General features: G+C 33.2%; 1 protein-coding gene across 1 annotated transcript; it reads right to left on the bottom strand.

Moving 5' to 3' along the window:
* Positions 1-4,929: 4,929 nt before the first annotated feature.
* On the bottom strand, positions 4,930-9,436 carry LOC149565014 (protein NRT1/ PTR FAMILY 5.10-like). The gene is made up of 3 exons (XM_089818546.1): positions 8,785-9,436; positions 8,045-8,595; positions 4,930-6,907 (listed from the first exon to the last, which is right to left on the bottom strand). Exons 1-3 carry the CDS (start codon positions 9,136-9,138, stop codon positions 6,073-6,075), a joined length of 1,740 nt encoding a protein of 579 aa, XP_089674672.1. The 5' UTR covers positions 9,139-9,436; the 3' UTR covers positions 4,930-6,072.
* Between the last annotated feature and the right edge of the window lie 9,840 nt (positions 9,437-19,276).

The following is a 19,276-nucleotide window of genomic DNA, read 5'->3' as shown; positions in this document are numbered from 1 at the left end:
TTTTTCTCTCACTCGCTCTCCCTCTCCCACTCCCTCTCCCGCCACCTACTCACTCTCACTTTCACTCTCACTCTCTCTCGTCCCCTCTCTACTCTCTCTCTCTGCTACCCCCTTTTCTCTCTTACATTTTTGCACTCTCTCCTATCCCCTAATCTCTCTCTCTTTCTCTCTTACACACATTTCTATCCCCCCTCTCTCTCCCTCTCCCACTCTCTCTCCCATTGCCTACTCTCTCTCGAGTTACTCTATCTTCCCCCTCTCCCATTCCATACTCTCTCTCTTTCACACACATGCACTCCCATTCTCCTCTCTCTCACTCTTCCTCTCCCACTCCATCTCCCACTACCTACTCTCTCTCTCCCCCATCCCATACTCTCAATCTCTCTCTCCCAACCTGTACTCTCTCTCACACTTCCTCTCTCTCTCCCATCCCCTATTGTCAATCTCTCTCCCCCATCCTTCACTCTCTCTTTGCCACCCCTACTCTCTCTCACACCTACTCTCTCGCATCCTGTACTCTCTCTACCACCCCTACTCTCTCACACTTCCTCTCTCTCCCATCCCCTACTATTAATCTCTCTCCCCTATCTTGCACTCTCTCTTTGCCACCTTTACTCTCTCTTGCATCCTGTACTCTCTTTGCCATTCCTACTCTCTCTACCACCCCTACTCTCTCACACTTCCTCTCTCTCCCATCCTATACTCTCTTTGCCACCTTTACTCTTTCTAACTTTCTCTCTCCCATCTTGTACTCTCTCCCCTCTCCCATCCCCTACTTTCTCTCTATCTTTCTCACACACACACACACATAGGTATTCCCTTGCTGTGCGCCCCCACCTAGTTCTGTTTTGTAATTTAGGTGTTAATAGTGCGTACGCACTATACTCAATGCAAAGTTAAATAGCGCATGCGCGCTATAGGGCACACACACTATTGAAAGCTTTTCATTAAACCCAGGCCTAAGGCTTGGTTTGCCTTGGAGATCCAACCCATAGGTTTGGAGTTTATAAACAGGTCTGAGACATGTTTTCCAGCAAACATACCAAAAATAATTGCTTTTTCTTGTGTGCTCCCCTTCAAGATTCCTCATGTTTGGGTATCGATAAGATTAGGTTACATAACATTATAGGTCCCTGTGTTAGCTATCTAACCATATGATTTATTTTTAATTTGAACTATTTCAAACCTTTCATTTATAATTTCTTTTGAATGTATGTTCATTTTTTGTCAAAAACCACCATGTACTAATTGGGCTATAGATTTTAGCTCATTCATCGAATTTTTCAACAACTTAGTTTTTTAGAAACTAGACTCCATTCTACACACTTTGAAAAAAAAAGTTTTGATTTTAGATTAGCTTTCAATTATTTCTAGGGGGAGCACACAGATATTTCACGTTTTTGGGATGTGTCCAGTTAAAAAATTCATTAAAAAAAAAAAATACACATTATAAAATTACCCAAAAAATCTGGGATAAACTACGTAGTGTTAAGTAACTTTTGACTAGAGTGATTAAAGAATTTAAAAAAAAAAGTTAAAATTTTAGGGGGGCCACACTTTGTACTGTGTTATGTTTTTTGGAATAAATAGTACCACTTTTTGTGGCCCCCTTTTTTGAGGACCTAAAACTAAACCATTTTGAAAAAAAATTAGTAGTTCAGAAACTAGATTCAAAGGACTACGACTTTTGTTTTTGTCATATCTTAAAATTTTGAGCGTAACTATCTTCAAATTCTTATTGAAGTTCAAAATTTGTAGATTTCAGGAAAAAGGTGTCCACTTATACCCCCCTTTTGGCACCACAACTTGGTGCACTTACCCTCGGAGTCGATTGATTGATCAATTCTATCTAATTAAATAATTAAGTAATTTAGAGAAAAATGAAATAAAGTTGAACAAGTTTTGTATTATTACCTACATATTGTGGTGACAAAAATGCATGACAATAAGTAACAACAAATAAGACAAAACGCATACCATGATATTTATTGCAACTATAAAATTCAATAGCTCCCCTCAAGGGCTTTTGATAGCAATACAAGGTGGGTTGAACAACCAAGCCAAAATCAAGACCTTTCAAACCACACAAATCTTTATAATGCACATCATTTCTCCAACTTTATCACTTTTATGGTGAAATTAGGTAGTTTTTAACTTCGTTACAAAAATGTATCGTTACTCGTTTCAATCGGCACATGGCAACTCCATGTTAGAAAAACATGTTTCGCAAGGAAATTTGATACAATTTTAAAAAGTTTAAATTTTTAAAATTAAATTTAATATTTTTAACAACCTACTAATTTTTGCATATAGCTTAGATTGAGTTTATTCAATGTATTATTAAACCCACTTTTACATAGACTAATGGTATTTAGTTGTGAGAATATTTTATTTAATGAAATCTTTCTTTAGTTTCCTTTAATTTTATTAAACTAAATACGATATTATAATCACCGAGTCATTATTTTATGCTACATAATCATGACAGAGAAAATATGCTATTGGTTGGTTCAATGGACTTGAAAGGAATTATTTTAGAAAGTAAGTAACAAATCAATTAGTTCATGTTTATTGCATACGTTATCTTAAAAGTATTGTCTTTCACATTTGTTGGAACATTTAGGCAATGGATCGATCTATTCTTATCAACCTTTAATAGGGTTAGAACCTTATAACAAGGGTTTTGTTGGTTCCCAAAACTATAGATTGGAATCCTGCGAGTCTTGCCAACTCAATGCTGAGATATCCAATTAGCCAAGGTCATCTTGATAGGACTAATCGATGTAATCCAAGTACCTTGCACTTTTGACTCTACAAAGTCAAGGCAGGTGCACCTAATCCTGGACAAATCACTAAAATCCAATGTTGTTATAGCCAACAATTTGATTATAAATGTAATGATAGTCCTTCAAAATAGACATAGATTTAGAAAACATTCAACTTGCAAAAAAATTGCAAAAAAGTGCTGAAATTATGTTAACTTCACAACTTCAATGATAACTTCAAAATATAAATGCTTCAATGTAAATTCTGAATTGAAAAATAAATAAATGATTATATAAATGTGAGAACTTATATAAAATAAAGACTAATGATAACTTATTGAAATAAATGAATATACTAATTTTTCAAATGAAAAATATGACATAAACATATAGATTATGAATCATGAGTAATATAAAGACTATGCCAAAATTTAAGCAGCAATAGAGTCAGTATTACAAGTTTATTACGTATAAATTTATAAAATTTTATGCACTTCAATTATATACAATTTAGTAATCGATACTCAATGGATCAATATATATATATATATATATATATATATATATATATATATATATATATATATATATATATATATATATATATATATATATATATATATATATATATATATATATATATATATATATATTTGAATATACTAATTTTTCAAATGAAAAAAATGACATAATTGCCAACATATAGATTATGAATCACGAGTAATATAAAGACTATGCCAAAATTTAAGCAGCAATAGAGTCAGTATTATAAGTTTATTACGTATAACTTTATAAAATTTTATGCACTTCAATTATATACAATTTAGTAATTGATACTCAATGGATCAAATATATATATATGCAATTTTAAACTAATCTAGATTGCACTTTAACTCCTACGGTACAGAGACAAACTAGACATGAAAACAATTAAATATTTCACTATATCTATAATAATCAAATTTAAAATGTTATAGATGATCCAATCCACTTATCTGATATTTAAATTGTTTAAATAAATTTTAAAATATTTATAAAGAACAAAACTCTATAATATTTTTTGACTCTAAAGCTTTATGCAAATAAATAAAATGAATATTGTTACTCGTTGTGCTAGAAACAAAAATGCAACGAAGAATGTTGATGATACACTTCCATTCGATTTCAAAATCACATATAAAATTTTACTGAATGATCCAATATCCATAGGCTTAATTCAACATTTAATCTTTTAACAATGAAATCATATATCACAAGCTTTAGTAAGAAATTTTTTAAAGAAAATGTATGTAATTTATATGAGTTGTGTCTTGTTTGTATTTCACATCGTATATTTATATTAAGATGAAAAGATGGAGTCCTTTCTCAAAACATCATGTCTTTTAGGTGGAATTGCAAATGCTTATTTTTGAATCAAACTTAGAATACATACTTCTATTCACAATTCTGGATTTGGTGCACTCAAACAGAAAATTTAAAATTTTAAGAATTTACATATGGGGCCTATTCCACTCATCCTAGCTGCCAAACCGACCCATAACCCTGAATAATTGTAACTGAGAATTTAAATCCCGTGTCGTATGTTCTAAATGGTAACAAATTTTAATTAGAAACTCTCGCTTAGGAACCCAAACTCCATACGTGCGCAAATCCTTTATCTAATGGAGTGTTACATAAACAATATGATCCTATTATCGTGTGGTGAGGTCAGAATGACAGACTTGGAACTGCATATGCGAACAATACCTGGACAAACAACAAAATGAGGGAGATAGAAGCAGTAGAAAGTATAAAGTCACTGTAGATGCTCAGGATGTACAACTGTTCAATATTAGAAATTCTTCAAATCTCTCAGAATTAATTTTCCTATCATTATTTTTGTTTCTCTTCTCTCAGAAAACTTGTGTCTTTGGATGCCATTTAAAATTGTTCCCATATTAGCATCAGAGAGTGGATGTGTGAGGAAAATTGGCATCAAAAGATTTTCAATGTTTAATAGTGTTGTACTTGCTTGAGTTAGGGATATTAGTTTTGGATTCAAGTTGGGTTAAGAAATCCATTTCCAATCTTTGAACTACTGTTAAAACAGAGAAGTATAATATATATTTAAAGGTCAGATAATCCTTATCTTTACCTCCGTAGTTGATTTCCACAAAGAAATAAATGGTGACAACAGTTGTTAATTCTGTATTTACTTTATCAATTGTATAAACATCTGGATTTTCATTTCAAATATATAATATTCTGCCAACATGATCTAACCCACCACAATTTGAGCATGCAAACTAGTTGGGTACTCTTATTTTCTGTGGGCGAGTTTTCCATTGCACCATCTGATATACGTATAGGTCATATTCCTCCTTGAATCTTAAAGTACAAATGACATAAACACTCGACAAACTCCTCAATATGCTTTAGCATCCTAGCTTCGACACCAATGAGGAAGTTCAACAATCTCTAGGATGCCCATGATACAAATCTCCATCATTACTTCTCAAAATGGATGATGTTAGTTTGCAAAAACTTGGGCTCCATCAGTGGCTCTCACTGGGGACATATGCTCATTGTGGGCATGATGAGTATCCTAGCTATCTGTGGGTGAAGAGGACCTGCGAAAACAAAACAAAAACGACAATTAATTCATGCAACAATATTAAAGAAATTTCAAATAAGTATGCAAAAGGAAAAATGGAAAAAGGAAAAAAAACTCCCTCAATATTTTTATTGGAAGAATGGCTTCAAATACTGTCCCTGTACTGGGAAATCCAACATGCATCCATCCATGCCCAGCGAAAAATAAGAATGTTCTCCAGCTTTCTCAAAAATGACAATTGGTCCCATCCACAAGGCTTCAAACTTATGTGATTGTTGTTTGATTTCTATTAGTTTTATTGTTGTTCACACATATTTAACTTGATCAGCCATCATAGTCATGGATAACTAGACACATTATTTAAACCTACATGCATTTTCATTGCATCTTTCCTGCAATGCTTTTTTCCACCATTGATGATTGTGTTGCTTGTGCTTCTTTCAGATATGAGGAACTTGAATAAGAACCCCATCTTTTCTCATATTTCAGGTCAAGTACACATAATAAGGCTAATATGGCATCATGACATATACTTAGTCCAGATGCATTTCTGACATACAAGGGGAAACGAGTATTCACATTCTACATCATAGTGACTTTATGTTCCAAAGCAATAGATTGGTACATATATATACTACAATATTTGCAGGTGTATGCTGCATAAACAACATATTTTTTACATCTGAGTGAGTCTGATAAGGTCACCGTAGATTATCAAGATTTCTCTTCATCATGGCTCTCTACTTTCTTGTAAATAAAGCAACTGGAAAAAGCAAGATAGATGCATAGAAAAAGTGCACTCAATGCAGCCAAGAGCCAATAGTAGTAGTCCAAACGTGCTTTGTTCAGGTTGTCTGCAAACCAGCTCTGTTTATTGCCTGTGCTACTCAACTTCTCAGTAAGAGAAATAAGAATACTGCCCAAGAAACTGCCAACTCCAAATACACTCAAATACATAGCAATTCCCAAGCTTCTCATTGTGTCAGGCATCTGATCATAAAAGTACTCTTGCAGGCCAATCATTGTAAATGTTTCAGATATGCCAAACAGAATATATTGTGGTAGCATCCAAAAAATGCTCAAGGGAATTGTTGCATGGGGCATGTCTACCAATCCATATTCTCTTGCAGCTTGGAGTCTTTTCATTTCTATCAATGCTGCAACAATCATGGCAATAACAGAGAAGAATATACCAACACCTATCCTCTGAAGCACCGTTATGCCGCGCTCGTTTTGCGTTACACTTCTGGCAAGTGGAACAAAGATTAGATCATACATGGGCACAAGCACAACAATTGTCAGGCTGATAAACATTTGCAATGTTGCTGCTGGAATTTCAGTATTTTCACTGATCCTCCTATTCATTGTGGCACCCTGTTTAGTGAAAAATGTTGAAGGTTGTGGATAAACTATCCCATACATCAAACAAGCCACCCAAATGGGTAGTAGCCTTAAAACAAGCTTCACCTCTTCAATCTGTTTGATCCAATCAATAGTTGTTTTCTGTTCATGGTCTACACCACTTGCAACTGTTGCTTTGTCAAGAATCCTGCGAAACACACATGATTGTTAGTTATTTTTAGAGTTTGCCAAATCCATTTTAAAAAGCATTCATGTTGATCTTTAACTTTACAAATCTAGGGCTAGTACATGTAGTTCTTGGATTTGGCTATGTAAGATTTATTTTGCATCAGCATTTCAGATCACATTCTGTGACCCATCATCAGAACAATAAAGAGTTTGAAGAGAAAAATTCTTATTTGCAGACGAATACAAGTTTTAAAGAGTGGGGGAGAGGGGAAATATACAAGTTTTAAAGAGTGGGGGAGAGGGGAAGTTGCACATGGTTGGAGATTCAAGGGCTATAAGCAATTATTTCAGTTGACACCCAACAGTATAATAAGATGGCTTCTAAGTTCAATTCTCTATGTTTCTCATTCAATGGTGATCATGCAGCAGTATGATTACATAAACATACAAACATGTAGAAAAAAGATTACCCACTTTGTCAAGAAGTCTACAGAATGGGACATAACATGCTTTAAGTTGTGATATTGCTATCAGGATTCAACTGTGTAATTTTTGAGTCAAACTCATTGACCCATATTTCATGAGTGGTGTTTATAGTGTACACAAACCCATTGCTCATGACAATGAATGGAACACTTAACATGCATTATCTAGATGATGCTCACAGCGGTGAAGCATTGATAAGGCACAACACTTGGTAAAAGTTTTGCAAATTGAGTTGCAAGTAGAGTGGGCTTAACCATGGAAGAATCTATGTTGTTAAGTTTGGAGTTGTACTGGGATGGTTGAGCTCCCAAGAAATATCAATGCTAAGTTATTTTCACATTGTCGATTCCATTTTAAAAAGCATTAATGTTGATCATAAAACTATAAAAAAAGGAATAATTTTGACCATAAAACTATAGAAAACTAGGGCTAGCATACATGTTTTTCAGATTAGACTGTGTATGATCTATTTTGGATCAATGTTCTGGATTACATTCTGTGATCCATCATCATGAATATAATAGATAGATATTTTCAGATTAGACTGTGTATGATCTATTTTGGATCAATGTTCTGGATTACATTCTGTGATCCATCATCATGAATATAATAGATAGATAGAGGAGAAAAATGGTTAGTTGCAGACCGCGGCCAGAAAAAGTGGGATCACCTGAATTGATTTGTGGGCATAAGCTTTCTTGTTTCACCCTTGCAAAATTCTTGAGTAACATACATATTTTGTTCTCCATGAGGAGAAATATTCTTAGAGACATTCCACTTGCGACTAGCTGCAACAAAAACTTGAGCAATCTGAGTTACTGGACTGGCAGTAGGCAGTTTATGGCGGTACATTCTTGTCCCACATAAGAAAACAGAGAGTGCTATTCCCATGGCCATAGTTGGAATGCCAAAACCCAAACTCCACCCAACATTTTCTTGAATGTAGACAAGCAAAGAAACAGCTGAAATGGAGCCAGTACATATACCGAAATACCACCAATTGAAGAATGAACTCTTCAACTTCCTCTCTGTTGGGTTCCCCTCATCAAATTGATCCGCACCAAATGCTTCTACACACGGTCTGTGACCTCCTTCACCCAAAGCAACCATGTACAGAGAAACAAAGAAAAATCTCACCTGAAATGCCGAAGGTGATGTTTTGTTACATGAGGATGGGCCAAGGTGCGTCAAAGAAGCTGAAAGAGTTAAAAAGGATAACCCCTGCAGCCAAAGAACATCTCACTAATTATTTCTTAGTCTTTTTCTCAAAAGCCCATCCATTTGTAAATCAAACATAAAACCAAACCAAATTTCCACTCTATTTTATTGTGAATGTTAAAAAATGCAGAATCCCCCAATAATCAAAACATAATGCAATAAAAGTAGGAAATGGGTTCGGAGCAAACTGACCAGCACATAAAGAAGAGAGGAGAGAAGAATAGTCCAGTAGCGACCCAAAAGGGAATCAGCAACAAATGCTCCAATGAGAGGAAACATGGATGAAGCAGCTGACCAGAGATTAACATTTTTAGCAGCAGTAGCAGTGCTTTGTTGCATGACAGTTGTGAGATACATGATCAAGTTGGAAGAAATGCCAGTGTAGGCCAATCTCTCCGCAATTTCAACAATAATGATGAATAGAGATGCTTTCCATCCTCCTGTTCTAAATCTGTTGACAGGCCTTCCATGGAGGTCTGTGGATCCATCCTCAGTAACATCATTGAGAAGTGGCAATTCACAAGGGGAAGAGGAAATTTGGTCCATATGTTGCCCCTTTCTGTCTGTGCAATTTGGAGTATGAAATTCACAGGTGGGTATTGTTCTAAGCCTCTGATCCCACGCAAAAAAAATAAAATCAAACTTCCACTAAAAAATCAATCAAATTTGCTGTCGTTTCAAAGGATAATTAATTTGTTGTCCAAACACGGGTGTCATGTTGCTTGCTGAATCAATTTTGAGGCTTTGAAACGTAACCAAATGGTACTGGAGCGTTTTGCAGTCAGACGAGCTCATGCCAAATATTCATAAAATAAGTAAAACTAGAATGAAAATGCTAAATACATCTATCTCGAAGTCCACAAATATCGGTGAATTATTTTACTTCCTTCAATAATTATTTTTTAAAAATCATTTTTATCTTGGGTATTCCCAGGGTTCAAAGAAAAGTTTTCCAAATTTTATTTGCGTACGATTGGTTAGAGTCAAAGTAATAAAAATATATTAATCATCTCTTGAATTGATACTAATGAATATTTGAAATGAAGTATATTTATATTAAATAAGTGTCACATTGTGGCAAGTTTTTTTATAAAAAAGTTTTGTGATAGAATAATTAGTTTATAATTGATTGTTGGGTTGTGATAATGATTTTTTAGTTGGTAGACTATAGATCTTGAAATCAACACATAAGGTGGCTTAGAGATACATTTTTGAAAGTTGAAATGGTAATTTGGGTGAGGTAATGATGATTATAATTGTTAGGGTTGATCTTGATTCTAAATTTGTTTTGTAATAGGTATCATTGTGATTAGAATAGTTGAATATTTAAATATTGATCAGCAAGTAATTTTTTAAAAAGTAAAAATCACTTTTGGATTTGCTGATCTTGACTTTTATAACTATTTTTTTAATTGTAAACGTAATTGATATTGAATTGTTTTTAGAATATTCAAGTGATTTCTTAGTAGAGGGTTCACATAGATTTATTAGTTAGTCTTTGAATGGTTGAAAGTGTAGTTGTTAATAATTATTAAAAATTCTAACAAAGATAAATGATTTTGATAATTTGAAATGAAGTTGATGGGGTATATAAAGAGTTGTGTTCTTTATATGAGTGGTGTAAGTATTAGCACATTTTTAGAGCTATACAATTAGTTGTAAAAGATTTAGTAAAAATTTATATGCAAAAATTTTCTGTAAAATAAATTTTGTATTTGAATAAAAATTAACCATAAAATATGAAATTTATAGTGGTAATATTATATAGAGAACATATTATAATTATATTTATAATGACAAATTTCTTCTCTTAAATTAACCTTGGTTGTGTTAATAATTAAAATTTACATGAGAACAAAGTCTCCTATTAAAGAAACATTCAAGTAATGATATGAAGTGTTAACAAATGATGAATATGTTTGAAACTTGGATGATGCCACAAAGCATTAGTAAAAGTTGAGAAATATTATAAGTTCAATACCTTTGAATGTAAGGATGGTGATTTATTTGTTTTTTAATTTTATGAATGATCTTATATTTATTTTTATAAACTAATAATATAATAATATATTATTCATATAAAGGGGTGAATGGTAGAAGATACAACCTCAACCTCTATTTGAGAATGATTCCAAAACAAAAAATAGAAAATGTATTAATGGGGTTAAAAGCCCAAATAATAGAAAAAATTATAATTGTTAAGGATTGAGAGAAACCCCATTAATAAGGGGCAACAATCATCTAGTTTATGTCATACCTAACTAGGGAGGGCACCTTCTTCCACTTGGGCTTCATCTACAAGTTGTTATGCAAGAACACGAGAAACATATCGATTTAAATAATGACACTTCTTAGGATCTAGCTAGCGAGAAACACCAAACAATGAGAAGAGGTGAATGATGCTTGAGAGTGTTGAAACCAATAAGAAAGATTGGGATGCCTAGTTCTTTAAATTGAAATCCATTAGACTAGATCCATGATACTTTCTAGTAAGTTGGGTATTCCACATTTATGACCACATGATGGGAAACAACCCCAATAGAAAGAAAAAAGTCATGGAACCCTGACTACAATGTAAAGAGCATTATCCTAGTGATCTAAGAGCACACATAAATGAAGAAACTCCAACCACAACTTTTTCATGCACTTGAAACTACACTGTAACTTTAGAAGAAAAAAAAAAGATTTACTATATAATGTAAAATGAACATCAATAGTTTATCTTGTAAACAAAAATTGTCTTTCTAAAATTTGAAGAGAATATTCAACTTTAAAGAATGGAAAATTTTGGCACCTTTGAAAGGGAGCTAAGATCAATGCCCTAGCAAAAGTGTGTTTTATGGAAGAAGAAATAATTGAAAAATTATTGATCCAAGTCCAATACTATACTCTACTACAAAAAAGAAAAAAGGTTTCTAAGAGTCTTTTGATTCCCATAAATGAGCAACGAGGATTAAGGAATCTTATTAAGACAAATAAGAACCAGGTATAAGACATTGATAAAGAATGCACTAGGCAAAAAGGGGTCAACTTGGGCTCAATGGTTGAAATAATAATCTTAAATTTGTGGTTCTAAGTATATATAGAAAATAAAGATGTAATTAATAAAGTCACCATAGAGAGATGATGTAATGTCATTAATATCCCTTGTAGGGTCAATAATTGTGAATTGGTTTTTTAAGATAATATATTTTAGTATTGGCTCCCCTCTTATCATAAAGAAGAAGAGTAAAACTATTTTGGTTTCGAGTGAGATTTGTATTGGGAACCTTTTTTCTAAGGCCCCCCAAACAAGCTCAATGTTCATGTTGAAAAAGGTCATGTTCCTAAAGTGGGAAACACTAAAAAGAAAGATGAAGGTAAAGCCAAGTTTCCTGTTTTGGAAGATTATAAGAGCATGGTAGACCATGATATCCACACTTCTCCTTCTAAGAATGATGAGTTTAAGCTGTCTGATCAAAGTCCTCTTAAAAGGGGTAAAACTAGGGAGGCCTCTATTGAATGATCTTTTTTCATTTCAATAATAAGAGAGATGTCACTTTTGGAGTCCCACAAATAGTTAAATCTCACTCCATTTATTCTTTTAGGGTGATGAAATGGTCCTTTCACAAAATCAAGAATCGTAAATTAAAGTATTGTGCCCTCTCTTCTTTAAGTTTGAGGATATTCGACAATAAGCTAGGGGTTTTGAAAATAAGAAAAATCTAGACCCCTCTTCATTTTTCTAGTGGTCCCATGAAGAAAATAATTTGATTATGAATTATGTGCATATTGAGGGGAAAACTGAAGAGAAATTTGAGGAAAAGATGGGGAATTTGACTCAGAGGGTCAACAAAATGGAGGATAATCTCAAGATAATAGAGCATAGCTTCAAGATCACATGGCTTGTTTGGCTATGGGAATTGAACTGGAATAGGTATCTATAAATTCCTAAAATTTTAAATCCTTAGTTTTGGTATGCCGAGTCGAAATTGAGAATACGGATTCATATTCCCATTTTCACCTTGACGTGAGACTTTGATATTCCACCTAAATAGGTGGAACTGGAATTGGAATTCCTATTTTGATTTTACTCTTTCATAATTGATGAAAATTTGAAATATGCTTGATCGATGACCAACTAAATTGTTTGTTGATGATGAACTAGAGATAGAGTGGCCATTGAGGTTTGGGAGAGAATTTATTATTAGAAGCTAAGCGATATTAGATCTCACATGAGCATCCACATCCAAACCTGCTAGATCTCACACAATGAACTCCCAATTTGATATTCATCCATGAGATCTCCAAGTGGCTTTTTTTCCTATACATGCTCAGTTATCGTCAAATCCAGATGTACCAATTAAACTTTTAACAACTTTAACAAATTTAATCAAACTCATAAATCTACTTGGCCAATATAATAATTCATCAATAATCCAACTTATTCATCCAACACTTAGCTCTCTATTTAGTATATGCCGGAAAATAGAAACATATAACAATAAATAGCACACAACATGAAAACAACATTCACACAAGTATGACACCAAGATTTAACGTGGAAACTCAATTTGGGAAAAACCATCAAGTAACATGCTACCGTTTTTCACTCTTCTAAAGTAAGCTCAGTTAAGAATCAACCCTATTAAAGGTTACAAAACATACTATTAGGTGCGATCCTATTAAAGGATTTTATCACACTATTAGGAGTGGCCTTGTTATAGGTCTAGAAAATTTCATCGGAATGTCACCTTGATTAAAGGATTTACAAGATAACTATAAGGTCAACCTTGATTAAAGGATTTTACTGCCACAATGGTTAGAAAGTAACTAGGTTTGATATGATAAAATACAACTCACTTAAAAAATTTAGATCTCTATTCAGCTCATTCATGGTTCACAACTAGACTTCATCACATAATCCATCTCTGATCTTCTTGGCAATGCTTCAAGCAATCTTGCTTCAGTTACCTCTCACTTTTCTTAACAACTTTATTCTTCACAAGTTCTTCACAAATTCACCAATTCAAAAACCAATAACCCAACATAAAACATTTCTTATGCCTCCTTAATAGATGGTTTGATCTTTCTCCACTTAATCATAACCGTAAATCTTAGGGTTTGATTAGATTCATTGAATCTGCTCATTTTTTTGTCCTTCTTCTCCTTTCTTGAAACTTCTAGAAATTTCTCATTAAATCCTTTCCTTAGATAGCTTAACAAACTTAATTCATGCATTAAATATGCCATCTCATCAATCCTTATCATTAACACATTTTGACTCTTACATAAGCTCAACTGTGTCAGCCTCAAATCTTGATTCTTTCACAAACTGTTAATTTGTTGACACTTGGTCATCATTATGTTCTTCAACCTAGTCATCACTATGTAGCTTAGTCTCTACTGATTTGTCTCGCTCGACGTATACTATACTTTGTCAATACTAGAGTTTTCATTCATCTTTCTCAGCCATTACCATCACTCGACTAATACTGTTTTGCTTGCCTATTACTTAAGTTCCTTAATCTTCTGCTTCAACTTCTTCAATAACATAGTAACTTTTCACTCAATCAAGATTAGTGTTTTACTCAATTTTTCTCTTCTACACTTCAACTTATCTTTCTTCACTTAATACAATGATCAAACAACATATTATCTTGTCAAATAATAAATGATCAAGTGCGCATTATAATTCCAACATACTTACTCCTCTTTACTCAACAACTTTACTAGTTCATCTTGTTAACTTCTCTTTTCAAATCCTCTTCATCAATCAACTGAAATTCCATTCTACATTGTTAGCAAATGTCTTACTAGTAAGGTTTGACATCAATTAAAACATAGCAATTATCCCAATTGTATTTTCCAATAATCTCCCTCTTTGACATTGATGGAAACACCTTTAGTTACCATGCAATGAAAAAAGTGTTCTCTTGAGTATATCACTATCAGATTCCTCTATGTAATGTATTAGATCTTCATTAATATCCTTAGTTTCAATCTAATTCTCATCCATGCAATCTCCTATATGCTTCCTCTTTACTTTACAATTCTCCCTCTATGATACCAATTGTTGTAACTACCTCTTTTATGTATCTCCATTATAACAACTTAGCACATATATCCCTCATACATCTTTAGATACTAGATAGTAACTTGACATACTTCTCCTTCATTGATAACAATGACAAAGACATGATCTACTAGACACGTCATCTTCTTTATAATTTTTAAAACTAGTTGATCCTTGAATTATCTCTCTCTCTCTCTCTCTCTCTCACACACACACAAACACACACACACACACACACACACACACACACATTTTTATCTTGATTGTATCACCATGTGCCTACTTGCAACGTCATCTTCATACAACTATCCTTTTCACAAGTTTAGGAAATTCCTAAAGTGTAATCTCATGCATCAATCTGTAAGATATTATGATCATAACTATTGATACAATGCTACATCTCTTCTTAGTTTGCTTTAGATAGGGGAATGACCCTAATTCACCTCATAGAGACACAAATGAATCCTTAGGTAGTGCCTTAGTGAATATATTAGCTATATTTTCCTTTGTATTCACATATTCCATTTTGACTTCTTTGTCTTGTACTAGTTACCTCAAGTAATGATACTTAATTGAGATACTCTTGGTCATTGTATGCATCAAAAGATTCTTGGTTATGTTTATAGCACTTGTGTTATCACAATATATCACCATAGGTTCAACAATTGCTTCCTTCATACCTTCCAACAATTGCTTAATCCAAATAATGTTTGAACAATTAACTATTTCTGCAATATACTCATCCTTTGCTATGGATTGAGAAATACAATTTTACTTCTTTTCCATGAAATCAATTTCTTGCCTAGAAAGAAAGTGCCTCCACTTGTACTCTTTCTATCATCAATGTTTCTAGCTCAATCAACATCTGTGTAAACTTTTGGCTCAAACTTTTCATTCTTCTTGTATCATAAACCATAGTCTTGTGTTCCATTTAGATATATCAATATTCTTTTCATAGTCATCATGTGATTCTCCTTAGGATTAGCAAAAACTAGTCTTGCAACCATAGCAACAACTAATGCAATATCAGGTTTGCAATGAACAACATATTGTAATTTTCCAATCATTGGCCCGTACAATGTCTAATTTACTTAACTAGAATCACCATTCTTTGAAATTTTATGTCCAGTAGCCACATGTGTTCCAACTAGTCTTGAATCTTCCATTTCAAAGCTCCTAGCTATCTCCTTGACATACTTCGATTATACCTCATTTCATTTGATAGACTTGCAAACCAAAAAAGAATATTTTTTCTCCAAATATTGACATCTCAAATTATTTCTTCATCTCATTAGCAAATGACTTGCACAATGAATCATGTCCTCCAAATATGATATCATCAAAAAATATTTCAGCTAGTAATATCTTATTCCTAGGTTCACTTTTCAAGTAGAGATTGATACTATCATTAGTTCTTGCAAAACCAATTTTCACCAAATATGTATGCAACCTTTCATACCATGCTCTAGGGGCTTGTTTCAAGCCATCTAATGCTTTTTGTAATTTACATACCATGTTCCTCTTGCTAGGATCAACAAATCCTTTAGGTTTTTTAATGTAGTCTTCTTCCTCCAAAATTCCATTAAAAAATGTAGATTTAACATCCATTTGGTATACCTTGAAACCTTTGTAAGAAACATATGCAAGTAATGTTATTACTCCTTCCAACCTTGAAATAGGGGTAAATGTATCTCCATAGTCAATTCTTTCCTCTATCCCTTACAAACCAATCTTGCTCTGTTCCTTGTGAATTCACCTTTCTCATTCATCTTGTTTCTAAATACCCACTTGGTTCCAGTCATATTTTTGTCCTTTGGACTTTGTACCAATGTCCATGTCTAGCTCTTCTCAAATTGATAGATCTCCTCATTTATTTCTTTAATCCAATCTTCATTCTCTAGTGCATCTTTAACTATTCTTGGCTCAAACTAACATAGTAAACATGTATCATTCTTCAATTTATTTCTTGTCATGAGTCCTAAATATTTGTCTCCAATGATTTGATCTACTGTATGGTTTATTCTTACATATTTTTCTAAGACAGGTTCATATCTTCTTTCTCCATATAGTAATTCACTTGATTCAGGTTTCTCAACTTCTACAGGTATCTCCTATTGTAACTTGGCTTCCTTTGTCTAGTGTTCAGTCCCCTCTCTCTGTAACTCATCTCCTATAGCATGATGCTCAATAGCTTGCTAACATTCAATAGAGCTTGTCTACTAATAGTTGACAATGAAAGTCTACTGATGCTCGACAACCTCTTTCTCTAGTTCAAGTAATTTACTATTGGAAATATATATGATAGGCTAAGTTATTGAGAGGGGATGGGTGAATCAGTAACCAATAAAACTTTAATCCTTTATTAACAATTAATCCTTTATGTATAGTATGATCTAATTGCATGCATGAAAAACTAAAACCATTAAAGGATTCATAAAACTTTTGACACACAATATGGTGACCCAAAAACCTTCCAAATAGAAAGTAAAACAAGCATGGGGATGATACCCACAAGCTTTAGTACTATAGTATAAAGTTGGTCTACTAAGGCTTACAATGATCACTTCTGATGATCTACCCTATTAGGAGCAATAAGGACTGCTAGGTCCACCTTGCAAAAGGATTTACAAACATATAATGAAGTATGCACTTGGTAAAGAGATTTACAAAAGATTGTCAAATCTACCTTGTGAAAGGATTTAATTGATCTTCCTATTAGGATGAAATAGTGGCTGATCTCTGATCTGCAACTTGGTTTGCCGAGTGAGATTCCTTTGAGTGTGATGATCACCTTGCTGTGATAGATAAATCTTTGGTGCTCCTTATATTGTTGTAGCCTTTGTAATTTCGCTCCTCTACTCTTCTCTGCTAATTACATTTCATACATACTATCTTTTGGATATGATATAATACATTACATATATACCAATCCAAATTACAAATTAACAAAGTCGACTACAATACAAGTTTACACAAAATACACAAAGTCAACCCAATTGCAGGACTCATGTTTTGAAGACTAGCTTGACGAAGTTCTGATACTCAACATCCACTATCAATGCTCAGCATTGTCATGCATATGGTAGACATAGAAGCTCGGTCCATACTAATCACTTCCAAGTAGTCTTGAACTTGGTTTGCATTGGTGACTTGGTGAATACTAAACTCAACATATAAATTGAATCACTGGATTCACACTACATAGCTTAGTCGATGCTATCATAATGAGCTCGGTATAGACTGAATCACTTGGTTAATACAGAGTAGTTAGGTCAACACTAGATTCACATCACTGCAACTACAAACTTATTAAGCACTGCACAACTCGATTTGCACTAAGAAACTTGGTAAACCTTATGAAGTTTGGTTTACACTGCTGATCACCATTATGGTAGAAACTACTTAGCGTAAACTAAATACTATTCCTTGGACTCGGTAGCAACTATAGAACTTGGTAGAGATTGAAATGCTTGGTTAACTCTGTTAACTATACAATAAGCTCAGTAGATACTATTTGTCTAAATAAGTGTGTGTCACTAATAAAAAACATGACTGTAATGTCAACAATCTCACCCTTTGACATTAGTGACAAAAAAACTTATTAGTCAAAATTGAATTCAAAAAGTTCAAGAGCACCTTTTGTCTCCAACTTGGTAGAGTACTCTATTTTTGCGATTTTTCAATTTTTTTTTTGTAAGAGATGTATCTCTGAGTATCTGTACATATATAATATGATAATTCTCCCCCATACATATATATACAATATACTTTACATCTTTTCACATTTGATATATATATTTTCTCCTCCTTATATTATATCTTCTCCTCTTTAATATACATCTTCTCCCCCTTTTTGACATTAATGCCAAAGATGTATGCTATATACTATACAGTAATGCCAACATGTGACAAGAAATCTAAATGTACCTTTAGAATCAATGCCATTATCTTGTCCCAATTTTCTTACAACACCTTGCATGTGTGCAATGCAACTTGAACTTCTACTAAAAGTTCTATCATGTGATCTGCAATTGACAAGTTATTATCATGGATGAGTTTTTTATCATGTGCAATATGTTTCTACAATGCATCCATGTTTTGGAGAATCATGCCCTATATTTCCACCAGTGTAGCTCTTATTTCAAATTCTTCTCTTAGCAATTCTGCTTGCATATCAATTAAGAATCTGATCTTTGTGTAGTGGGTAGGGTTGTAACTCGGGTCAAGTTGCAACTATTGTTCACTTGCCTGTAGATCTTCATCAATCTTTGAGAGCTTATCTCTTATTTCCTTGGTGAAAATTGAAGTATCACAGAGTTTACCAAATAATGAAGTCACATTGTTGCAAGAGGTCTCCAATGAGCTTAGAATAGTAGATAGATCTACTTGATGAATTGCTATCTTTTGTGCAATTAGCTTGGAAACTTTATTCTCAAATTTCTTCTCAGCTCTTTGTAACAATTTCTCTTGTCCATTAAAATCTTCATTGAATTTTTGGACTACCTCTACTAACTGAATCAAAATTGGTTGAGAAGTATCAACCTCTATGCTAAATGCCTTTGCTAGAATATTCTTTGCATCTTCAATTACTTGAAATTCTTTATTTCTTTCTTCTTTAAGCCTCTGCTA

Source organism: Cupressus sempervirens, chromosome 3, assembly GCF_028749045.1.
Source record: "Cupressus sempervirens isolate cs-2001-9-10 chromosome 3, ASM2874904v1, whole genome shotgun sequence".
NCBI lineage: Eukaryota > Viridiplantae > Streptophyta > Pinopsida > Cupressales > Cupressaceae > Cupressus > Cupressus sempervirens.
Note: the sequence above shows the minus strand (reverse complement) of the source record. Positions and strands in the feature narration are given on the sequence as shown.